This window comes from Prinia subflava, chromosome 2 (assembly GCF_021018805.1).
Source record: "Prinia subflava isolate CZ2003 ecotype Zambia chromosome 2, Cam_Psub_1.2, whole genome shotgun sequence".
NCBI classification, from domain to species: Eukaryota; Metazoa; Chordata; class Aves; order Passeriformes; family Cisticolidae; genus Prinia; species Prinia subflava.
The window spans coordinates 87,164,760-87,190,177 of NC_086248.1; the positions used below are offsets into that span (position 1 = coordinate 87,164,760).

Sequence of the window (25,418 nt, forward strand, 5' to 3'; positions counted from 1 at the left end):
CAGTTCACTGGGTGAAAGGACTGTAATTTCAAATAGGGCAAAACCAGTTGTCGGTAATACCTTGAGTTGCCTGTGCTCCCTCTGCATCAGTCTGCCAGCTGCTGGGCTGCATGGCAGGAGCCTTCCAACTCTGTTTGGCAGTGATTCAAGACAGAAACTCTGGGGCAATGGCGGGAAGTCCACTCTTCTCTGAACTGCTCATTTTCTCTCTACATACGTCTTTCCTTCTCCGTTTCCCTTCTCCTGCTACACTTTGTTTTAAAGGAGATATGTGGGTTTAAAAAAGACATCTCCGCCCCTGCCAAAGCTCCTGCTGCTTTTACCCAGGCTGAGGTCAGCGTCCTCTTTGCTGCTGAGTTGACTGTTGTGTTACAAAGAGGCCGGAGCACTGTGTTGCCAAGGCAGGGGAGATGCAGAAGGAGCAAGGTCTCCTTTTTAATGCCATGGTCTCTGTGTGATAAATAACACTTTTCCTATGACCTACTGGCCAAATGATCTTTCCTCAGGGTTTGTTAGCAGGAGTCTCTGTAAAGCAGCAGATGAAATGGGAGAAATGCCAGTTTAAAGCTGCTACTTCAATCTAAACTACAAAGCAAGAGAGAAAATATTAGAGCTGGTTCCAGCTGGAGAACTGAAGTTGTTCCCACCTTCTCAGGTGCTGGTCGTGTCCCACTGGTATTGCAGGGCTGCTAATCCTCCCAACAGTTTAGGCTGTGAAAGCAGGGTTGATTCATAGAAAACAGTGGCACGTTAGTGAAACAATAAAGGTGTCCACTGTGTTAGAGGCAGGTCGATAAGCTGGGTGAGTGGAGCTCTTCCACTCTCACCACGTCTCTTTATAATTTTTGTTCTCCTTGATCCCACTCTTTTACTTTCCTCCCTCTTTTTTCTTTTTTCCTCTCCAGCAAAAGCTTATAGCCCAGAGTTTTACTATGACACTCCCAACCCCACCCTGAGCCAGAAGCAATCCAAGAATTACTCTTACATCTTGCAGTGGACCCAGAAGGAGCCTGATGCTGTGGATCCCATCCTCAAGTACCGCCTGGAAGTCCGGCAGGTAAGGTCTGCTCTCCTGGAGCCCCGGCATATAGCCTGTCATTAATTGATGAAATGCAATTACATCACCATTTCCTTGCTGATTAAGAGCTGAGAGTGATGAAATTGGCAGACCCTGATGATTGGCAGACCCTTCCCCACTGCATGGAAGGACTGGCCAAGTGCACTGCTCGGTGTTCATTTTTACCTCTTGGGTTGGGTACAGTCCAGGTCTTTCAAAGCCCTGCTGCCCCTATTGGGCTGTTCATGCTCAGTGTTTGGAATGGGGTTTTAGTGGGAACAATGCCTTATAGTTATTAGTTGATGGTGTAGATTTTATAGATTCAAACGAGTGGAATTCCATCCTCCTCACTTGTATGGAAAAAAAGGAATAACCTGAAGAGCTCTCCAGGCAGAAGCTGCAGGAAAAAGTCAATGGCTGTTTGTGTTGCAGAAGGGCTTTCATCCTGTCACACTAAGCTATTTGGACTGTATGAACTCTGCAGGGGAAGAGAAGTGGGTTTCAGGGTTTCTGAGTTTGAAGGGAAATCATACTGGGGGTTGGGGGCTGGGGGAGAGAACTGAGTGAAATCTGAAGACATCACTGGTTGGAGAAGGTTAGGGAAAAGAGTTTGATGTTTTTAAAGAGCACATTATATTAGCAGGATTGCCGGGTACTTTCATCCATGCTCAGCAAAGCGCCCGCATTCAACATTTTTTAAAATGGGGACATGTAAAATTGGTGGTTTGTGCCATTTACTGGTAGCTGGGAAGTAAATGCATTTTGCAAGGAAATTTTTGTTTACTGTAGATAGAAAACAAAATAATTAAAAAGATTCAAGGGTCTCGTTCCTCTAGTTCTGCACAGTAGGCTCCAGGTTTATGTCTCCATTTGATTGTGAGCTCTCTGGGGTGGGACAGCCTTTGTTTGTTACTCACACTGCATGGAGCACGTTGTTAGTACTTAATAATAATACAGGACCTGGGGGAGCCTCTAATAATGAAGGCAGTATGTCATAGTAGATCTTCCCTCTGAGCCAAGTTTTGCTATTATCAGCACTGCAACTCAGTGAACAAATTTGTGGGTTTTATCCTTCTCCAGTAAGATGAGGGTTTTTTCCTTTTTTGCACAGTGTGTAAAAGTAATCTTTTTGAATTAGGCTGAATTCTCTTAGAATCTGGTTCTGTCCTTCATTGAGCTCCTACTAAATGGGATCAAGAAAAAGGAAAATCATTTCTCTGCTTTAAGTCACAACATGAAGGGAGCTGAGTGCCATGCAAATTTAAACCAACACACCCAGTTTGGTTCATACCCAACCGGTCACTGCTGTTCATGTTTTGCAGCATCACAACCCAGTTGTGACTATTGAGCATTGTGTTTTAGAGGAGCATGACACCAAGGCCCTGCTGTTGCCCAGTCATATGTATGGGAAGGCTCTTAGAAATGGCTGCAGGTGTCATCATGGTGGCCTGGACTGAGTAAGGAAAGGCAGAGAAAGGAGGAGAGGGGGAAGCTTTGTTCCCACTTCTGTCAAGCACAAGAAGGAAATGCTTTGTTGTGATACTACTGTAAAAAATGAATCCTGACCTGGCTGAAACTAAAACCCACTGGAAAAGGTTTTCGTGCTATTGCCTCCTCCTGTCTTTTCTCCGATGAAAACACTTGCATTTCATGCTGAGGTCTCCACCTCCATGAGCCATACTGAGGTCTTATGGAGCCCTTTTTTTTCCTTGTCCCAGAGGATCCCATCCCCTCTCACATCCAGCCTGCTGCTTCCCTCTGTTCAAGTGCAGCCTTCCCAGCTTTCACTGTGACGTCTCACTTGGGCTCCAAGCGGCCTTGTGACACCTTCTGACCTTTCACTCCTTCCCTTTCGCTCCATCACCCTCTCCCATGTCCTGCAGATTCTGCTGCTTTATTCCATCTCCTTCTCCGTACTGGGACACCTGGGCTAGGCTGTGCATCCTTCTGTTCCATCGCTGGACTGCAAAACACAGTGACCTCAGTGAATATACCTGGAAAGCTCAAAAGCCTAGAAGTGTTACTGGCTGGAGAGCTCTTAAGAAAGGGGATTTGTCTGCCTGAGTGTGGAGCTGCTGTTTGCCTGTGCACACTCCTCACTGGATACACTGGCTTTCTAGGCACTAGCTGTGGTGGCACAAAACTCCTCCTAGAGAGCTCGGATTAAAGTGGAATACTCTCCTTAGGTGAAACGGGCCTTACACACAGCCAGACACTCTGATTTATTGCCAGCATCAAGCTGGTGAAAGCTTACCCAACCAGCCAGCCAGCCCACCTTCTCCCCCAGTCCTGGGAGCTCTGCAGCCTCAGTGGTCGTGGCAGGGGCTCTTCAGCACCTTAAGGATGAATTAATGTGGCAGCCTGCAGTCTTGGGTTGGTGAGGGGTTGTCAGGGGAAAGAGGGGATGGAAAGAGGAGAATTAACTCCTGCTGAGCTGGAATCCAAAAGGCAACCAGCTGGGATGCCCACTGGTTGCAATTTAGTTTGCTGGTTTTCATTTCACACTCCCTGGTTTGCTCAAAGAGCTCTTGGCATATGTAATGTGAAGATCCCCAAGTAGCAGGATGCTTTGCAAGGCACCTGGGAACATTTGAATTAAATTTGCTTTCTGCAGCTGCTGAAAATGGGGCTGGGTGAGTGTCAGAGTGCTGCTTATTAATTGGCTGGTGGCATGCCTCCTCCAATTCTTCCTGTTCAGTAGCTTCCTAGGGCATTACTGGGGGGATTGCAAGCAGTCTGGGGGAATTTGGTTTCCTAAGCAATGTGTGGGGGCTCCCAGCAAGATGGGCAGATGCACTTCCACCAGAGCTGATTGTTCCCAGTGCTGCAGAGCAGGATGAGCGGCACAACAGACGCACCAGTTCCAGCAGAATAAGAATTAACTTTTGATTAAAACCATGTAAGCAGCTTGACAGCTTGGAGCCACTGACCCAGGAAAGCGCATATGATAGCAACTGGGAGCAAGCTTCTTGTGAAGCCTCTACTCTGTGTCTGGGCAAAGAGGCTGTGATTTCCTGGAGGGTATCGTTCAGGTGGGCTTAGGCAGTGGCACTGCTGAGCGACAATCCAGAGGGGAAAACGTGCCCAGTGAGGAGCAGCAGGGGGCCTCACAGCCGTCTGTCCTGACAGCTTGGGAGGTTTTTCCTTTCTTGCTGCAAGGCAGCTGATCCAAGTGCCAACCACCTTAGTTCACCTCAGCTGATGACCTCAATGAGGGCACAGCCTTGGGTGGTTTGGTTGTGGGCAGATACCACAAAGCTTTTGGGCTATTTGCTTTATCAACTTTTTTTTTCTTCCATTTATTCTTGCAATGTAGAAAAGGCATTGAAATACTGCATTCCAACTGAAAATTATTTTCATTGCTTGGGGATTCAAAGCAGCCTCCCCAAACCAGATCTTTGCTTAAAATATCAAAAGCCTTTTAAGTTGCTTGTTTCTCTCTGTGTATTTTATACCCATCCCAGGGCTCTGCTCTAACATTAAAGAGAAATGAAAAGCCGTCTAATACTGCAAGCAGGTTGCATCATGGAGGAAAGATCTAAGTTGGGCTGGTGGTTATGGTTGTGGGGGATAGTGGCAGAATAACTGTGCACTTAATGAGCTGGAACCCATCTGTGACCTGAGGCTGCAAGAGAAAGAGGAAGGAGAAGCTCTTGGTACAGTAGGAAGGTTTAATCTTCATTGTTCCCCTCAAGGCGACCTGAGGCTGCTGTCTCCTCTATACCTTCTCATACACAGGCTCAGGCCAGAGCTGGGCCAGCTTTACATATTCCTGGCTTTCCCCTCCTCAGAGCAGGCTGAGCCTACCTGCCAGACAAACTCTTGAAATTTGCACTGGGCCAGGCCCCAGACCCATTTGCTAAATTAGCTCCCTGGGTTGTCACTTCAGATTAATCCCTTTTCCCTAACCTTCTCCAACCATTCCGTCTTTGATGAGACTGGCCCTGTGCAATGACTGAGTAGTTGTATGGTCTCTGTTTGTACTTTTGTCCCCTCCATGTTGGATAAACATTCCCTGCTGTCTACAAAACTCATCTGGTCTTGGGAGCCGGCTGCCACTTGCCTCATCAGGCAGCCAGAGCAGCATTAATGAGAGCTGTGGCAGTGGGGAGCCTGCATCCCGTGTGGGGAGGTGACAGATAACAGAGCTGTCGGGACAGACAGAGGACAGGGGCGTTAGCAGGAATTTAATGACTGTGATTAGAGTGGAAGGTTAACTCTGCTGACGGCCATCCCAACACAGCAGGAGAGGGTTTTATGCCGAGGCCCATGGACTATGGATCTGTATCACTGCATTTCTGCCTCTGAGCTGTTCTTTTTCTCTCCTGTGAGCCCACTGCAGCAGTGTCTGTGTACTGCTGCCTCTCTTTGGCTTCATCGGCCCCCGGAGCCGGCCACCCCTCTCAGGGCTGGCACCCCTCCTTCTGTGCCCTGAGCAGGGGTGGTACTGTGCCAAAGGGAGGACAAAGGGCAGTGCACCTGCCCACAGTTTCCCCTAAATGTTCGCTGGAGAATGCCTTTGGGTGCCAGATTAGAAAAGGCTGTGGCTCCAGAAAGGTGATGTACCTGAGGTGATGTACTTGTACTTGGTGTCTCTTGCAGCAGCCCAGCTGTGTATCCTGGGAGGTGAACAAAATTCCTCTTCTTCTGCACATGCAGCCATGGCTTCAGGCAAAGATTCTCAGGAAAACGAGCAGCTGGCGCCTTGGGGGTTGCCTGGGGGCTGCACCTTGGAGCAGGGCTGGGACACAACCAAGGCTTGGTGAGGAGGCAGCTCTGCACAGGGCGGGGTTCAGGATGGCCAAACTCGCTTTACAAAGGCTCTGACATTTTGCTGCTTCCTCGGCACAAGGCTGCCATTGCCAAGGCAACCACTGCAGACCAGGTTGGGTCCATAGCCCTCATCCCAAGGCTCTCTAGGGCACTGTGACCTCGCTGGCCCCATCCTGTGCATTCCCACAGTAGTATTGCAGTGGGGTTTGCAGCTGGGGGATGCTGCATGAGCTAGGGAGGTCATATTTGGTTTAGGAATTAAATAAAAAGCAGTCAAGGCTATCTTAGTTTTCATACTGGAAAAGGAAAAGCTTAAGGAAGAGTTGCAGTTTGTGAGCTACGGAGGTACCCATCCTGCTCTGGAGAAAGTGTTCTTGGTGATGCACTGGCCTGGTGTTACCTGGGAAAAGGGAATGTGGTGCCACATCCACCAAAAAATCCTCCAGCTGACAGGGTGCTTAACTGGACAGGCCAGTTTGATGTGCAGGGTAGGACACAGACAAGGCACATGGAACAGGGATGTGTGAGTCCCTTTACCTAAAGCATCACAGTACCAGCTGGCTGCAGCCAGGAATGGAGTGTGGCTTTTCCTGAAGCAGAACATGGTGGTCTTGGCTGCACATGAGATTCTGTGCAGACTGAAATACTCGTGGGGTGTGACAAACCACCCCCCTTTGCTGTTCATCTGCACTTGACACGGGCTCTGGTGGTTCTCTCTCAGTGGTGTTAGGACTGGGGCTTCACAGTGTTTGCCCAGCACTGAATCTCAAAGCAGACCTTCCTTTGCAGGAAGGCTTATAAGTCACATCTGTCAGAAAGCTTCTCTTGTCCTCTCTTCTTTTTTTGCCTACCTTGTCTGCCAGTTTGATCACAGGCTTCTGTCCTATGGGATGTCAAATCAATGCAATTCCATCTACCTGCAGAACCATCCTCTGTAGTGGAAAAAGGACTTTTTTTAGCTCTGACTATCCTATCTCCCTACTGATGTTCTCTTTTAATATTTCAACTTTTGTTCAGGTAGTGAGAATAGGCAGATTATATCTGTGCTCTCAAGACAATTGTGTTCAGTTGTGCTGGTGGCCTGCGTGATGCTGGGCAGGATTCATCCCCTAGGAAGAGGTGGAAAAGGATGCAGAAATAAGCCAGTGCCAGTGGGAGATGTGCTTGGTGGATGTTTTGAACAGCCACCATGATGCAAAGCCAGAGGAAGCAAGAGAGGGGAGAGGAAGCACTGCCTTTCTAGGCTGCAAGAGGAGGAGGGATTTGGGACTGAGTGTCAGCTACAGGCAGGTGGAAGGAGAGCTGGCTGATCAATAACAAATGGTGGACAAGCAGTCCTTGGAGCTTACTAAGATTGCTGTGCAGGACCTGGAGGTGAAGCAGTGACTTTGCCCCAGGCATGTGGGACTGAAGACAGCAGGATCTTACCTCAGCTGTGCTCTCTGCTGCCTGGAAATGGGACACACCATCAGTCACTGCAGCTGATAGCACATTGAGCCATCTCTTTTATCATCCCTAGCAATCTGTCATAGAAGATGGAGCTAGAGCAAGGTCTTTTCCACCTCTGTTGTAAGGGAAGATCCCAGGACAGCTGAATGTTTGGTGGGGGTGGAAACAAGGAGCTTTTTCCGTGTTTCATGTTTGTACTCTCTGTTGGCTTAGTCGACAACAGCAGAGCCTCCACCAGCCCAATGGAAGGGAGTTTTCCCCTGGCCATTACTCCCTGCAGGTGGAGGTGTCTGCCTGGCCATGGCTGTTGTTGGCTCTGTCAGCCAGAGGATCTGAGTGTTTTCTACAAGGATGGCCAGGGAAGCTTGGCCCAGGCCTGACCAGCACTGAGGGGTCAGATGTGATTTCAGTGGAAATGACTGGTAGCCATGGGATAAGGTTTCCCCCTTTCAGTAGTCCAACAGTTTCCAGTGCCACTATTGGGACTTCTTCCCTTTGCCCATGAGAGCTTAGCAAATGATGCCTAACTACTGAATTAGTTGGATTAATTCTGTCGTTTTGCATTCACAAAATGTTCTTCAGTATGATACAGGGTTTTCCTGAGCTGGTTTTCCCTAGTCCACAGATCCTGTGTAACCAGTTAATTGGGAAAATTAGTAATATGAGCAGTGGCGTATTAGTTGTGCTTCAGTCTTAAGGTATCATTTCTCTTCTGTGATTATCCAAAGTAAGTAAAGTGTAGTCGGTTGACCTTGGCTGGATGCCAGTTGCCCACCAAACTGCTCTATCATTCTCCCCTCCTCAGCAGGACAGGGGGAGAGAAAAAATAGAAAAAAACCACATGGGTCAAGATAAAGTCAGTTTAGCAACCAACAGCTAAGACCATGTGCAGAATCAAAGGAAAACAGACAACTGATTTTGTACTACCCATCAGCAAGCAATGTCCAGCCACTTTGTGGGAAGCAGGTTTTCAGTACACGTAGCAGTTGCTCTGGAAGACAAATGTCACAGTCATACTCTCACATCCCTTTGGTCAGTTTGAATCAGCAGTCCTGGATATGAGATCCCCTCCCAAGACCTTGCCCACCTCCATCCTACTGGTGAGGGGAGAGTGTTGGAGAGCTAGCACTGGCACTGTGGGACCTCTGCTTAGCAGTAGCCAAAACACGGGCATGTTATCAAGTTCCTTCTAGCTACTCACACACAGCACAGCATTGTGAGGGCTCCTATTGGGAAAATTACCTCTGTCTCAGCCAGATCCAAAGTGTAAGGTAACCTGCCCAGAACAGGGTAGCAGACAGTGTTAAAAGGTGTCTTGCCACTCATAAGGTGCCTTGTAGAGAGATTTTGGCTTAACATTAACTTTTCTAAGTACTGCTCCTAATGCCATTCAAGTACTTGGCTGGGCAAGAGAGATAGCAGGATACTGTTTAGCTTGTCTAGTACAAGGGAATAATTCAATCAGATGTACCAGTTTTAGCTGTGTTCAGAACAGTTACAGAGGCTGAGAAGAGCAATTCAAATAATCTTGCTGGAAAGGCTCATATGATCTTAAAACACGTCTAAAAGGAAATTCTCATGTCTTTCTAGCTCCTCACGCCACTTTCAGTGTTCATTTTGGGTAAGAAAAATGTGAGAGAAGAGAAAATCAGATTCCCCAAACCAATAGACCCCTCGTAGCAGCTTTGCAGGATACAGATGTTGTTTCCACACCACTGTGCTTGTTCATATCCAGCAGGCTCATGGCTTGTGTTTTACAAAGCTGAGTACAGAATGAAAGATGCTTGCAGGTATCAAAGTCAGTCTTTTTTGTGCATCTCTTATCTATGCTCCTTTGGTGGCTTCAAGGCGTACATGCTAGCATGGAGTCTTTCTGAAAGTCACTGTTGATAGGCTGTGATGTGGCTTCCCTGTTTACTCTGCTCATCTGTTATTTTTGGTAGTCAGTCCATGTTCCTTCTACTGCTTCACTGTCTTTTCTTTGTGCACCTTTGTGCCTTTTCCTGTTCCCCTTCCTATATTCCACCTCTTCTTTCTTTTGTTTTTCTTTCCTTTTTTTGGTTTTGTTCTTGGTTTTGTTTCCTTTTTCCCCTGGCTCTCACTTCCTAGAACATGTTGGAAACAAGAGTGTGTGAAGGGGAAGGGTTTGGAAGAGAGATGATAGCGAGTCACAAATGAAAGGAGTAGGCACTAGATGGATGCTTGGGCTGTGTATCATAAAGGAATGAAGTGGGCAGCAAGGAGCAATGTGAAGGGCTTTATGGGTCTCCCTTCCCATCCTGTGCTGCCTCTGTCTCTTCTTTATAGGTAGCCTAGAGGCTCTGGAATGTTTCTTACCTACACACCTTCATTACAGGTAGCAGACTGGAAAGTCCAGAGCTGCACAAAAAGGCTATTTCTGCACAGGAAGCATCAGCCCCATCCTTTATTAGTTGTTTTCAAGGGTGAAGGTGCCCTAACAGAGGGCTCTGCCAGGGTCTGCAGGGAACTGAAGAAATGAAGCTCTGTTGGTGGAGCATGTCCTGCTGGCAAGTTATACCCATATTATGGGCAAAGTGTCTCAGAGCTCAACCTAACTGCAGCTGGGCAGACTTGGGCTGTGCAGAGCCAAATTGCTTTTTTTTTCTTGGAGCCAGAAATGCTGACAACACAGAGTACAGAGACATGTGTGGGTCTGGCTGCAAGCAGATGTGTCTGGTGCAAGGAAATCGGTGGAAGAGGGGACTGTGCTTGCCGATGTAGGTGTGGATATAAAGTTGGATCCAGTAAGGCGCCGAGCAGTGCTGATTTTCAGATGTGAGGCTAAGAGGAGTCTGCAATCATTGCTCTCTGCAAGAGGGGGTTGTGGAGGAACGTGAGAGGTACTGTCTCTTACCCAGCTTGTGCCTGTACAATAGACAGAGAGGTGATCTCAGGCTCGGCAGTGCACAGTTGAGAGTCAGCACAGGCAGGAACTTGCAGGAAGAGTAGAGAGCTTCCAGTCTGAAATAGAGGGACTGTATGTGCCCTCAGGGTTGAAAATCAGGCTGTGAGACAGTGGAAGAGAGTCTCAGTTAAGGCTTGTGCTTGACTGCCTCTCTGACAGAGTGAAGGCTAGGTCTGTTCTTCCTTAGACCAGGGAACATACGCTAATAAAATACATATTGCTTTCTGATCAGATCCTAATGAAAGACATTATTGAAGAGTGTGGAACAAGCACTTACAATAATTCATGACAGCACCAATTTGGCTTCTCCAGGAAGCTGTAAACTGCTGCTCTTGGCACCTAATGAGGATGGGCAGCTGATTGCCTGTGCAAGAGGAAGAGAGAGAGACTGTCTCCCAGCCTTGATGGCTCCAGCTGTCCTCAGAAGCCACTGAAGGCTGCAGTTGCTTCTCTCTCTGGAGTTGGGAATGTTTCAGCTGAGAAACTGGGCCTCCTGATAAAGGACAGTTCAGTACAAAAAGCTTCCAGGACCCCTCATTTAGACTGAATAATGGATTTGGTTTGGGCATCCATCCTTGCTTAGTCCCAGGATCTGAACCTGTGTGCTTGGCTGATGAAAAACACAGGCATGAATTTCAGGTCACCCATGTGCTTGTCTGGGAAATGCCAGCTTTGTTCTTGCAATGTGTTTATTTGTTCTGGAAACCCCTTAGGAGTAATGGTTATCAAGCAAGGAAAATGAAATAAATCCAACTTGAAACTTACCTTAGCCCTTTAATTGATGAGGTTAATTCTTGACATCATTTCCATCCAAGATGGTGATTAATTACTAACCAAAGAAAATATTTTAATTCAATGTGACAGGCAGAGTAAGTTTGATGAGAGTTTATAAAGAAGCATCACACGGACTATCTTCATATCCAAACCAAATTTCTTCCCTACCCAAAACTTACCCAAATAGTTTTTCCAGAGTAGGCGGGCGTCTTCCCTGCAGCTGATACCAGCCAGAGTTCAGAATCCCCTATTAGGATTGTGCTCTTGAAATTTTGAATATCTGACACCAGGCTGGGAGACAATGCCACCTTGGTGAAGGATTAGGAAGGACTGGAAGAAAGATCTGAGAGACGGAAAACTATTTGAGTGGTTCTGGTGGGATGAAATGCAGTGGTACAAAGGCAGGGTCATAGACAGACATTGTAGAGTCAATCTTGGAGAGTCTGTGTTGCAAGAGCGGTCACGGAGTGTTCAGCCTGCTTAGCCCAGTAAAGCAAAGGCTGAGAGGTGGTGAGAGTGCTGTCTGCAAAACATCAAGGGGTCAAGCAGCAGTGAGGGAAAAGAGCCATTGGAGCTAAAGGACAACACTGGGTATTGAGCACAAGATAACTGGGTGCAAGCTGCATGTGAATAAATTCAGTCTGGAAATGAGAACATTAGGGTGGTAAGAGGGGTTTTATCCCCCTGTCAAAATACAGAGATCAAGCATCCAATTCATGGTGTTCAAAAGGAATGTCAAAGACATCTTCCTCTGCTCTGCCCTGTGGTGCCAAGGTGACATCAAGGATCACCATCTCAATCCACTGCTGTGTTTCAGAGTAAATAGGAAGAAGGGGAAAGGAAGGGTCAGAATTATGGCATATTTTTCCAGTATTGTGGAACATATTGGAGCCTCATGTTCAAGAGAGTTCCCTAAAATTTCCTATCCTTATCTTCCTCATGACCCTATTTCAGAGCATTTTTCATTCCTCTTTTCCCAAGAAATTAGTTCTACCTGTGGAACTCATCTGCTGAGCTCTCATTCCCCAGCAATGGAGAATTGGATAATTTGCTTTCAATCTCTAGTACTATAAACTCCAACACACATAAGTTCTGTAATCATATTTCCATTTTTTTTTTAACTTCAAGAAGTCCATGGCTTCTAAACTCTTGGAGGTTGCCTCTCTGCTACATATCCTGTAGCTTTGGAAGCACAGCTGGTGCAGGAATTGAGGACAAGGGAATGTTAGATGAAGTAGTGGGAGGTTTGGCATTGCAGAGCCCCGTGTTCATCCCAGGAGCTGTTATCAGTGCCATAAACAAGCTCAGCCCCTTCCAGTATCTTGGGAGTATCTTTCCTGGCTGTCACCAGTTTGAGGCTGTGGATACTGCCAGTCCCATCATGGTGAGGGCAGTGGTGTGATTGTTTCTGGTCTTTGTGAGCAACACTCCCTTAGGAAGGGAGCAGCTGTATCTTAGCTGGACTTTGTTGGGATGAGGTCATCACAGTCGCAGCCACTGGGGAGATCTGATAAGAGATGATGCCTGCAGCACTCTAGGACAAAGCTATGTAAAGAAGCCAAGACTGTGTGCAAACAGGCTGAAATGGTACACTGGGAGGTTCTGTCACACCCTGAGTATTGCCTGTCAGAAGAGAAGTGCCATTCTGCTACTCTCACCTTCTCCTGGCCCCTGGACCTTGCTAAACAGGGATGTCTATGTGTGCTGAGAAGCTGGACAGCTTGGCACTGAGCTTTGAAGACCACCTTGATTGGTGGTTGCTTGAAGAGTGCAGCCCACCAGCTGCACAGGCAGTTGAAGATTATTTTGTCCAGATTATTGCCCCATGCTTGTTTTCAGACCTTTTGGGGATATCTGTGCTTCCTGCACCACCAGGCTCTCCACAGCTGCTAGTCCGGTGGATGTCTGCTCTCCAGAGTGTCCTGACACTCACAGATGAGAGAGGAGGGGGAGACTGGGGGAGCTTAGAACACCCTCCCTGAACACAGCATTTGTCTGGTGTGCAGAGCTGCACAGGGAGCAAGGAGGAGCCTGCCAGAGGGACGGAGTGTGCGTGCCAGGTTGCTGTGCCACACCAGCCTGCCTTTATCTGCGGCCTCCTCTGCCTTCAGAGAGGCTGGAGAAGCTGTGGATGGAGCTGGGAGCTGTCCCTGCAGCCCATATCTGCAGTTAGTGAGGATGGAGTGGGAATGCAGGCAGCCACCCCTGTCTCTTTTGTGCTGCAGGAAGGAGCAGTCAGGGGAATTTGAATGAGGCTGAGAAAAAAGGGTGAAAGCAAGCATGTGTGGAAAGGATTTGGATGGAGATATTGGAAAGCAAAGCTAGTGCCTGTGCCCTGAGCTGAGAAGTTGCTGAAGAAGCGAGACAAGTAAAGAGAGCATCAGGAGTGAATTGCGTTGCTGGGAAGCTGGATGCCTGCAGAACAGTTCCTTTGCTCTGCTCAGATTGTTGGGGGATCTACATGATTTTAATGTTTGTTTTTCTAGCTGTCGTTTGTTAGAAATACCGTGGGGCTTGGTGATGAAACAGATTTTCTTTCTAATTTCTCCCTCAAACGAGCATTGATATACAGCTGTTTGTGAGACCATGTGCATGGCTTCACAAATCACACCAGTCTCAGCACAGGTAGGTTGTCATGGTGGTGTAGAGCAGAACAAAACTAACTCTTGAGAGGTGTATTTATTAATATCCTTTAGCTTTATTAGGGCTGCTAGCTGATACCTATCTGGTGTGAACATCATTCAGTCTGAAAACATCATCCTGGTTTTTTTCCTTTAATAGCCTATATAAACAGAAAATGTAGGTATGGCAGTGTCATGCCCTGGGCCCTCTGCTGTGACAATGGCCCTAGAGAGAGAAAAGCAGGATGCCACAGTATTCCTGGCCCTGGGAATGGAAGCAGGGCCAGGGATACTGTGGCATCCTGCTTTTCTCTCTGAGACTCTTGGTGTGTGTTCCTGGTCCGTGGGCCAGCTCGGCTGGCCACAGTGGGACAAGCACTCCGTAAGCATCACAAGCTGGCTCAAATGATACCAGAGGGGAAAGGGCAGACAGTGCCCACCAACAGGGTAGGTGATGGTGAGGAATGAGAAAGGGCAGCCCTGGTTTGCAGCTCCCAGAGGTTTGGTGGCTGAGTGTGTGTGAGTGAGTTCTCCCCGATGGCTAACTCTGCTTACAGGGACGGGGACAGGGACAGGGACAGGGACAGGGACAGGGACAGGCTGCTTGCGCTGCACGTGCATACACTCAAACCACATGGGGCTGACTTTGTAAGGTGTTTTTAGGGAGCCCATTCTACAAGAACATTCTCACCTCTGCAGCCTGTGTGATACTCACAGACAGCTGGTAGAAACTGTGGATTTGTTGGGTTTTTTTCCTTTCCCATCCCCTTCTTCAGTTCATTGAGAATGGAAGGAGGTAAAGGCAGAGACGAGTCTGTGCTTTGCGCAGTGCTCCTGTTCTGGCCCCTGAGCCTGGTGATGAATGAGCCTGTAGCATGAGCTCCTCCACTGAGGCTTCAGCGTCTCTAATGAGGTGGCCAGTGTCTCCCTGTCCTCTGTGCCGGCCTCTGCTTTATTAACTGCACTGCAGCAATAATAAACGGGAACACTGGGTCAACATGATCCAGAGGAGAGATGCTGAGAAGGAAGATACCAGGATAGCATGAGAACACATGGAGCAGGAAAAAGGGAAACATCTGGCAATTGAAGTGGATTGAAAAATGGACTCCTACTGGACTGATGCATGCAGCTCTGCACGGACTTGCTGCTGGCAATCAGGGACACGAAGGATGTCTAAGGAGAGGGATGCAGAGGCAGACCTTGGCCTTTATGTCTGTCTGCTGGACCTGTGCTAGTGACTGCAAGCCAGCACCTGCTCCCCATGCACATAGCAAGCAGCTGGCTGGGGCTGCCCCCTTTTCTCCCTTGCACTAATTTCATGCCCTTTAAACTGTGCTGGCAGCGCACCTGGCTCTTTCTACTGACAGCTGCAGCTAGATCAGGGCCCATGCTGCTCTTCACAGAGAAGCCAGTCTTTCCAAAGACACCCAGGGCCAGGTCTGTTGTGATGCCAAGACTGTAGAGACTGTAGTAAAGATGTGCAGAGAGCAGTCTTGCTGGCAGCCAGTTTCTGTGTCAGTCCAAGTTGCGTATCAGAGACAGGACATATGCTGGGAGAAGATGGGGCTACCAAGTATTTGGTGGAGGGAAAAGACCCTCTTAAAACTTTTCCTCTATGCACCAAGAGCAGATACATGCTGAGCCTTGGCTGTGCCTTTCCCATTACCTAGTGATCCAGGACTCCTAGAAAGCAGGGAGGTTGAAACCCATAGGAGGCATATGTGCCTTTAATTATTTCTGTTTTGCAGCCAAACCTGGGTGGCAGCTGGTTATTTATTTGTTTTCACAAGTCCCTGAGGACAGAGTCAGCTAGGGGATCCAGAGCTTTGCAGTCCAGACTGGAGGCATTGGATTTCTCAGTTTGTCCTGGATTAGATGGTGTGGGAGAGTACGTGATTTGACCTTGCTCCCAGAGGCTTTAGATACCCAAATTCCATCTAACTCCCAGCTGAGGTGGAATTTGCACTGTCTGAATCTCACCCTCAAGCTTCTCTCTGACTCTCCATTTTGTTTCCCTTCTAAAGGTTATGTCTAGACGAGGGAAATGGCTCCTGACCTCCTCTTGTTTGCTTGCTGCCTTCCCAACATCCCAGCAAATGGCAGCCTGTGGGGAGGAGCTGCTGCCAGCCCTGCCAGTCACACTCTGCTCCCCAAAAAGACCCAAGCCAGGAGCTGTACCACTCTGGCCTTCTGCTTCTGGCTTCTGACTGCTCCTCTTCTCCCAGATAATTTGGGGTCTGGTGCTAATGATCCTAGCTTAAGTCCCTGCCCCGGGAGCCAGCTCTGCCGCTGCTTGGCCAGAGCAGTGGTGTGGAGGGCTGGCAGATGGGAGGGCTGAGCAGCAGGAATGCCAGCTGGGCCAGAACCCAGCTGGCATGTGTGCAGATAGGGCGTTGTTGATGTGAACAGATCCTGGCAGCATCCTGGTGCCTCTAGGAATTGCTGCCCTGGTCCTGCCCACTAGGACTGCTCCCAGGTGCCTTGTAGGGTGGCACCAAGCTGGGGAAGGAACCGGAACAGCTCCCAGCTCTCTGCTCCATCTTGCCAGGGAAGAGGAGAGTGCAGCAAGTAGCTCCTCAACACTTACACCCTGATCTGTTCAGATACAAAGGTTTCCTTTAGTACAATTTATAAGGCAGGTGCAAAATTGTTTTTCACTGTGAGAACCACATGCAGCCACAGGTCCCCAGAGACCAGTCCCTGCCCCTTCACTTGGGACCAGCGCCCAAACTGTGGGCAGATCAAGGAGGTGGGTCAATGGGTCCTGGCTGTATTGGAAATGAATGGGGCTTTGACACAGGAAGCCCTACAGCAGCAGCCCTTGCTTCTGAGTTTGAACTTGGAGTTACGTATGTGAGAGCTGGAGACGGGCAGAGGAGAGATGCGTGTGCTTGTTTTTACTAAGTGCCACATTGGTGTTGCCCCCTGCCCTGATTTGATAGTGGCCTTTGCTTCTGCTGTGCCCTCACTCCATCTTCTTGCCCCACACTGTCTCCACTGACAGATTTGCTGTAAACCTTCCTCCATGCATCCCAGTTCCATTAATCCTGCAACTTATGAGTGACGAACACTGAGACTGCCTGTCAGGAGAACTGCCTTTGTGATGAAAACTTCAGCCTAGAGGATATATCAGAGGCAAGGGAAAGCTTAGGGAACACTGGACTATAGAAGGTCCTGCCAAAGGTCTTGTTACCAGCACCAGCATCCCCAGTAACCTGTCTTGCCACAAGGATCCAGGCACTGCACAGCAACAGGCAGGAAATTGTATCTTTACAATGCAGTCCTCGTTCTTGTTCTTTCCCAGCCAAGCAAGCATGACCATGGCAGGGAAGTTTCACTGACATGTAATTCATCACTTTTAGTGGTGGTGATTTTGATAACGATATTTTCCCCATTGTTTTCTTGAAACCTCCCTGCTGCCTTAGCAAACTGAACAATGTTTAGCTGGTATGGTTCAGCTAGCATAATTCAGCCCCTTCCAATGGGAATCAGAGGAAGAGGGAGCCTGTGAGTGACTCCAGAGAACCATCAGCTTGAACTACACCCCTTGCTCTGGTCTGCAGAGGCAGTCCAAGGATGGACCCTATGGAAGGTTTCTGGGGAGGAATGGTAGTAGACTGCTCCCAGTGAGACACCAAATGAAGTGCCACATGGCCCAGGCAGCAAATGAATGAATTCTGCAGCAGTGATTGTGAACTCAAGGGTGCAATGCCATGCTGTGTTTGCATAGGACCTGGGTGCACTAACAGGAGTGAATTGGGTTCATTTTCTCCCTCCTGAAATGATTGCTTCTGACACAAAGTTGCTTCAGGACCTGTAGTTCGAACTGTCCCTACAGTCCCTCCCCTGGAGGACACCAAGGCTTCCCTTCAGGGAGAACTGAGGCTCTTGATCACTGTTCTGTACCAGGAATGGAAATTTTCAAACCAATACTGCATGAAGATCTCAGGGAGCAACCAGGTGTACATCTGTATAGAAGGAGGAGGAATAAGGTGTTAATGATGGATACAATTTGCTCATGTTTCCAGTTTCAGGATTTTTGTAACACTGTGGGTTCTTTTTCTGTGCAGCTGTCTCAGAGAAACACCATCCAAACCTTTATTCCTGTGAAGAAAATGGAGAAAGGCCTGTTGCTGGAGCACATCCTGCCCAACCTGAAAGTGCCTCAGAGCTATGAAGTTCGCCTGACGCCCATCACCAGCTTTGGGGCTGGAGATATGGCATCCCGCATCATCCGGTACATGGAACGTAGGTGTCTCCTCCTCGGTCCTGCCTCAGGCCCGGGGGTGTGGGCATGCAGAGGGGTGGCCTTCTGTGACCCTTGGGTGGGTCTCTGTGCTCTGAGGAGTTGTGATGGCACAGCGCTGTCGCATTTGCCTGCATTTTGGATGCTGCCATCAATGCAGAGCACTAGAGACCTCTGAAGGTCAGTCTCCACTCATCCTTCACTCAGCAGCTCTGACTTGCATTCTGCACTCCGTGGGCAGGAGATCCCCAAAACCCCAGTCAGGCCATGCTGCAACTCCCCGTGGAACAGCAGCTTATTATACGGGATAGCCACTGGGTGCTGTGTATTAGCCACACACCCATAAAAGTAAGAGGATTTCAGGAGACTTCAGTTATTTCCAGAGCTGAATGCGTGATTCCTTTCGTAAGTAGTAACTCATAAAGCTGTAGCTCTGTCCAATATCTTGAATCCCAGATTATCTCGTTGGTATACATTAACCATAGTTCTGTCCCCATCATCCCAGCAGCTCACAGCTCTCTTTATTCCCACAGCTCTGTGATTCCTTTACTCTCCAACAGGAGTTTGGACCCTCTATTTCAGCAGAAAGTACAGATCCTTCTCCTGTTATGTTTGCTTGATTTCACACAGCCCTCTTGTCCTGTGGCCTGACAGTGTGTCCAGTGTCCCCAGCATACCTGCCATGTCAGTCTCCCACAGTGCATCAAACTGCTTTGATGTCCCTCACAGATATCAAGCTTTGGTATCTAAGTGGGTGATGTCCCACTGAGTGATCCAGAAGGAAATTGCTTGGGTTGCCAGAAGGGTATCCCTGTATTCCAGGATCACCCCTGTCATGGTGTGGAAAGACAGGTATCTTCCAGGGAAAGCCAGAGCCTTCCTTGGAATGGAGAATGTAAACCCTCTCCCCCCAAATTATTATAATTTTGAAATTAAGAGGCTTTCAGGCAAAGATACAGTAATAACAGTTCTTTACACGAATATTAAAAAATAAAAATGTAGTCATACAAAAAACAAACAAAACAAAAAAAGACTGACAGTCAGAATACAACCTGACACCCTGTTGATCAGGGTGTTGGTAGCAGTCCAATTAAATCCTCGTGGAGGGACAGATGTGGTTCTTTTGGAGCAGAGGTGACCCTGTAAAAGGGTGTAGTTTTCTTCTGAAGGTCCAGTGGTGATGAGATGGGTCCAGTCTTCCTCTGGGAATCCAGTGGAAAGAGGCTGCCCTGGTGTTCTGAATCTCAGGTTTTATCCAGGTAGGAATGCTGGGCTCTTCCCACCGAGTGGAGCATCTCCCAATGGGATGATGTAATTTTATCAGTCATGGGGTGTGCCTTAATGTCCCATTAACAGAAGATATCCCCTTGGAGGGAGGATGAGTCATGGAAGAGATAAAGAAAAACACCTCCACAACCAGTCTCAGCAGATGGGCATAGAATACATACTGCTGGTTACATCTTGCATTGCAACCCAAGACAACCCCTTAGCTGGGGTTTTCTTAAAGTCTCTTCCTGCTTGGATCAGTGTCAGTGTCTTTTTCCATCACCAAAGCAGGCACCAAGCCCTGCTTTCTCACAGGGATTCTGCCAGGAGACTCCTGCATTTGTGACCTTTCTTGATGTGTTTCTTTTATTTTCACACTTTGATTATGATTTGTGCTGTTGTTTTGACTTGTTTTCTGTTTCTTTTTCCAGCAATCAACTATCCCAATCCAACAGGTAAGCAACAAGAACCTTTGTGTTAATGCTTTGAATGTGATGTACGTTAGTCGAGTGCTCCAGCAGATCAGGCAAAACAAGCCTCTGGAATACACAGGTGACTTTGTCAAATCTTTTTTCTCCAAAAGAGGATAAAATTGCATACACTAAGTCTTCCAGTAAATATTGCCATTTGTTGTACCTGGAGTTATTGCCAGGGGATTTATGCCAGGGATATGCCTCTCACTCATACCTGATATCTTTGTGACAGGGTAGACTCTGATCTTGAACACCAACCCCCATGGCCCAGCATGAACAATCTACTTCCAGTAAGCAATTCCTGTGTTTAGGAATATTCCCCATCCTCCTCTGACTAGGAATGATACCACTTGCTGTCTCTGCAGGCTTGTGTGGAGCAGTCACCAGCTCTGATCTGTCTCTTCTTGCAGACTCTTTGAGCACAGTCCCTTTCTTATTCCCCTTCAGTGTCATCACTGTTAAGTTGCTTATTTACCTTTGGTTATTCTTGGCAAGATGCAGGCCTGTCTGTATTGAGCATCCAGAGTTCCCATTGATTTTGAGAGCAGAATACACAGTGCTTAAGAAGGATGTTCTTTAACACTAACATGACAGTGCCCATTGAGCATAAAAGAGGAATTCTAGCTTGCTGTATGTAAGTGGTGGGGCGGTGATCTCCAGGGGATGCAACAAGGTCCCTCCACTTTGATTGTAGGATGTAAGCCCAGGCAAAGCTCTTGGGCAGAGATGGGCAGACTACTTGCTAGTGCTCCATGGAGAGCATGGGCCTGTTTGTCCCTGCTTCCAGCTGCTGAGTCAGTATTCAGTGGTTTTATGTATTACTCTGTGTGTAGATCAGTGCTACTGCTGCACTGCAGGGTAGCAGTGGGGAGGAGAAGCCAGGATTAGGTGATGGCAGAATCAGGATAGGGAGCTCTCTTGTTAGGGCAGCCACAAGGTGTTAATTCTTGCACATTCACACTCTTAAGGATGGTTTGATGAACCATACTCTGCCTGAGAGTAGGAATTTCTTACAGAGTTAGAGGGATTTGTGGCTCTAATTACATTTGCTTTCTTTTCCTCACTTCCCGATCTACTTTAAATGTCCTCCATAGAAGACTCACTGGGAAACATGGAGCATATTGCCAGGGACCTATTCTAGAATGTGTCTCTAAGTACTTGCTGGAGGAAGCAAGCGTCCCAGCCCACAGGTGGAAGTGACAAAATCCGGCCTTTTGCCTCTTGCTTTTACACTGTATAAATCACTGGTAAACCCAGAACAACTTCAGTCCTAATTGTGTCAGTCTCTTGGGGTCTTTGTAAACTGAGTCTTCAGATTGTCTGCCTGGGGTAGCTTTGGCAGCTTGATTGAGTCCAGAACAACTGCAGGAAATCTGCCTATGGTGGAACATAACTCAGCCACTCCTGTTTTTCATGCAGTAAACCCAACACTTATGATTTCCCCTTGATATAAATTGTCCAGCCCCTGGTGGACGTTGGGATCTCTGGTCTATTTGTGAGGGCCTCGCCTGTGAGTTCATACCTTGAGACTGACTGCCTAAAATCTGACTTATCACACTTGCTTTCACATACACCCTTTCCTTTCAGACCTGCTGCCTGTGAAATACGAGCCCAAAGGCTTCTGGCTCTTTGGACCACAGCTGAGTTCCCCGACTCTCATCCCAAAAACATGGAAATCCCACCTGCTACCACCACCCCCAGGGGAAAAGTTAACACTAGGCTGCTGAGCCAAATTCTGGGAGCAAACATTGAAAGCTCTGGAGTGAAAGGCAAAGATTAGATGATTAATGCCTCTGGCAGCCTGATCCAAGGGCATGCACAATGGTGATTAATTTACAAACTCTGGGAGTCACTTAATACAATTACTTCTTCATGCATTTTCTCTCTCAGCCTAATAAGACGTTAATAACATTGGGGCAGGCATGCGTGTGGCATGGTTGCAGAGCCATTGGGTTATAAAGGAAAAGCAAAGGAAAAATAGAGGAAGTGAACAAAAGACGTTGGGAATTTCAAATATTTAGAGGTTATCAATAAGACTGACTCTTAAAAATCAGTTAATCTGGTACTAAAAAACAGAATTTGTATTTTAAAAACTGCCCAAGAATTATCTTAATTCTAAGATTGTACCTAAAAATTCTCTTAGAATAACTAATTGTTTTAATGTCATGACCAAATTCTAGTGCAGAGTCATCTGCTTTGTCCTTAACTCCTCTGCAGTTTTATTTGCATATAACTTTGGCTGTCTAAACTAAACTCTGGATTGCTGCCCCACAAGCCATTCTGGCTCCTCATCCCTGGATGTTTTGGTTTCCTTTGTTTTATTGGATATAACCTTGTAACGTTGGTGATGAGGTCATTAAGAAGTATATGGGATAGCAGGTTTATTTTTTGGTTGGCCAAGGTGTCTTGCCCTTTCATAGCAGCAACACTGTTTCTCACATTCCTGCAGTCTGGCTGTGTGTGGTGCTAAAACCATGATTTTGGGACCATGGGCAGGTACAGTGGGTGGTGATCCCTGGCAGATGTTGTTTGTTGTAGATTAGCCTGGCTTGTTGCTTACCATCTATTGCTGATTTGTGTGGTCTCTGATAATGCTCAGAGTCCCGAGGAATCCAGGGTTTTTTTGGGTAAGAACATGTGGGAATGAGATGTCAGCCTGTATTTAGAGTTGGATTACTCAAGTTTGTGCCCATTCTTCAAGAATGTTTTGTAATGCAAAGGTTAAAAAAGGTGACAGTTCCTTGTATCCTGATGGCAAATAGGATGACTTAACCAGTTACATCATTGCAAGCTTTCCTCCATTACTGGTTATAAAATCCCTAGAAAAATACAATGAGACTGTTAAATATTCCTTCTTAGATCGTGACGTACTTTGAGGTCTCAATACAGTTCTCATAGTCTTCATTTTCTGGATGGGGAAACTGATGTCCAGAAGATGATAGCCTGGGTCACACAGCAGGTCTGCAACAGAGCTGGGGCTCAGAGCAGGGTCCTTTATGCTCCAAGCCAGTGTCAGTTGTCACACCACAGCTAAATGATGAATGCAATTTTATTTAAGTGCACTCCATCTGCTATTCACCCATAGTCTGCAGCTAGAATAGGATTATTACTTTTTGCATTCATCTGGCAGCCAGAATTTCATAACCAGGGATGGCTTTCCCCAAAGGACTTGAAAGGAAAACCTCCATTATGTTTCTCAAGAAGGCAAAGCAATGAGAAATTCTAATAGCCACAGTTGAGGTCTCTCCCCTGGGAATGCATGGAGGTGTCTGTAAGTGGGAGCAAACATCTCTGCACTCTGACCTGCCACCACTGCAAAGCCTGCCAAGGAAATCTGTTTGGTGAGCACAGCACTAAATCCAGCCTTTGAGGAACCAGCTCCCCTGCCACCTCCACCGTACCTGTAACAATCCAGAGAACCACTTCTGCATTCAGTATTTAAATTTTAAACAAGAAGCTTCCTTTACACCTTGATGATGAGCCAAGATCCCTGGCAAATGGCAAAAGTCTTTAAGAAGATTTGCATCACATGGTTGAGGTCAAAAGCCAGATCACCTCTGTGGTCTCTTAGGTACAGTAGGTGATAAAGGTTTTCTTCTTGGCTGGATCTGCCAGGTTTGTCCTGGTGAACCTTGTTGATAACCATCTGGAGGTGACATGCTGGCAGTGTCCCAAATCCCAGTGAACACTTCCTAGTCATTAATGGCACCTCCACTTGTAGCTCAGAGAAATCACAGAGCTTTGCTTTCCTGTGGCATGTTTTGTACCAAAGGACTAGGAGTTGGAGCCCTTGGGTTCTGTTTCCAGCTTAGGCACTGCCTGCTGTGACCTTAAACCTGTCTCTCTATACATTGTGCCTCTATTTCCCACACGTAATGCAGAAGATATACAGAAAGAGGCATTGCTATGCTACAGAGAAATTAAGAAGCCTTGTTCATTAGTTGTTGCAAAATGCCTTGAGCTCCTCAGCTAAGCAGAGGCAATGTGCTGGAGTTTCAAACTCCTGCACAGCAAGTGGTGTTGCTCGTAAGATGGATCCTGTTATTGATTAAGCAACAGCATTGCTTGGTCTGTGATGCATGGGAACTTTCTCTGTTTTATGTGCTCCACTAGAAGTGCTGCCTTCTTGAAGGAGCTGCATTTGAGTAAGAGAGAATGCACTCAGGGCCCTTTTTGGACGATAAAAGAGCTCTCTATAGGTTTTTGAGTCAACTTCTCTGAGCAGTCTCATCCTGCGTGTGTGGCTTCTTACAAATGAGGCACAGTAGTCCACCAGGCTGGCACAATCAGGCCTTAGTGCTAAGTTGAGAATGCCATCCTCAGGTCCTCTTTTCTTGCACAACTCTCTCTGATCTCCACCTGAGTTTGTGCTTTCTCCTTAATCTGCGTTTCCTTTGATTTCTGTGACTCCTCATTTGTGGTCTGTTCCCTCTCAATCAGTTGCCTGGCTGACCTCCGTGTTACAGCGTCCAACTCTGCTTTCCACCTATTATTCCCTGTTAAGGTAATTCTGTGTTGGAGAAAGAGGTAATTCTGTGTTGGAGAAAGATGTCATCTTTCTTTGAAAGTGTGTGTGCTCAACAGGGTCAGAGGTACAAACCGCCCTGGTGCTTCTGCAAAAGGACAGTCATTGTGGCCCTGCTGTGTAAGATAATGCTGTTCTAAGAGAAAATATGTCTCTCTTCACTGCAGCTGGCTACCCATGGGCTGGAGTCATGCAGATGTTTTTGGTCATGTGGAGAGAAATCAGGGGTATTACACCACCTAGCAACATCAGCAAGCTTGTGGGCTCCAGCCTCTCCTTTGAGGACCACCGGGGATCTGGTAGAGCCATGAACCCCCTTCTCTCAGCCAAAAGAGACGAGGAAGGACCCTTAGGAGCTTTATTCTGACTCTTTTCTTCTTCCATCTCTTTGTTCTGGGCATGAAAGAGGCCCCCTATCCCACATAGTTACCCTGTCTCAGACCCTGCAAGCATCTGCCCTGTCCTCTGCTCCCTTCTCCTCCAGCTCCAGATGCCATGTGGGCCCCTGTGTTAGGCACTGCAGAGCAGTGGATAATTTGGATTTGGATGCTAATTAGAAATGAGCAGATTGAGCAGAAAGCACTTAGACAGGGTTAATCAGCAGTTCAGTGGCCAGCCCAGACAAGCTCCCAATGGCTGTGCTCAGCCCAAAGGAGTGGGCGTGTGGCGTTTCTGCTGAGTTTACTGAGAACCCAGCTGACCTGGTCTGGAAACCAGGCCCTTGGCTTGCCACACAGTGTCCAACCTATGCTGGCAAAGACATTTTTGCAGGTTACCACAGGAGGCTGCGTCCTGTTTTCTCACTGCTTTGATGGGATGCTGGAAAGAGACAGGCAAGAAGGGGAAACCCACTTCCCTACCACAGGGGTGTGCAGAGTTTTGATGTTTTCGTTTGGATTGCAGTCATTTTAATTTCCAAATAGGAGGGCATGGGGAGGATGCTAGCCACCAGAAGGTGCAGTACCTCAGAGTCAAGATTCTGTTCATTTCATGGGTAGCCTCTCTTCTCTGGTACAAGATAACAGACTTTGTTGTTCATGGTAGGTGTATGAAGCTCCTGCCATCACATTGTACTGCATCTGGGGCTTTTGGCCCTGACATTGCAGAAAACTTCCCTTGTGTGTCCCATCCTTGGCACCCAGCCCATAGGTTGAGGACCCTGCTCTGTCCTACATGTCCTGCCAGAGTCACACATGTTAGGAGGAAAAGCCTCCTGCCCAGGAACCAGAGCAAGTCATCACTGAAGATACAAGAATGCAGGAGCTACAGGAGGCATTTGAGCTTCTCCTCATCTTGGCATGATACATA

General features: G+C 47.6%; 1 protein-coding gene across 3 annotated transcripts in view; it reads left to right on the top strand.

Moving 5' to 3' along the window:
* MDGA1 (MAM domain containing glycosylphosphatidylinositol anchor 1) overlaps positions 1–25,418 on the top strand; it is a 152,694-nt gene that overhangs the window by 99,168 nt on the left and 28,108 nt on the right. For all 3 annotated transcript variants that reach the window (XM_063390872.1, XM_063390870.1, XM_063390871.1), the window contains 3 exons: positions 906–1,057; positions 17,671–17,848; positions 19,544–19,567. In XM_063390872.1, the coding sequence (XP_063246942.1) occupies positions 906–1,057; positions 17,671–17,848; positions 19,544–19,567 (354 nt within the window). The remainder of the gene's footprint in view (positions 1–905; positions 1,058–17,670; positions 17,849–19,543; positions 19,568–25,418) is intronic.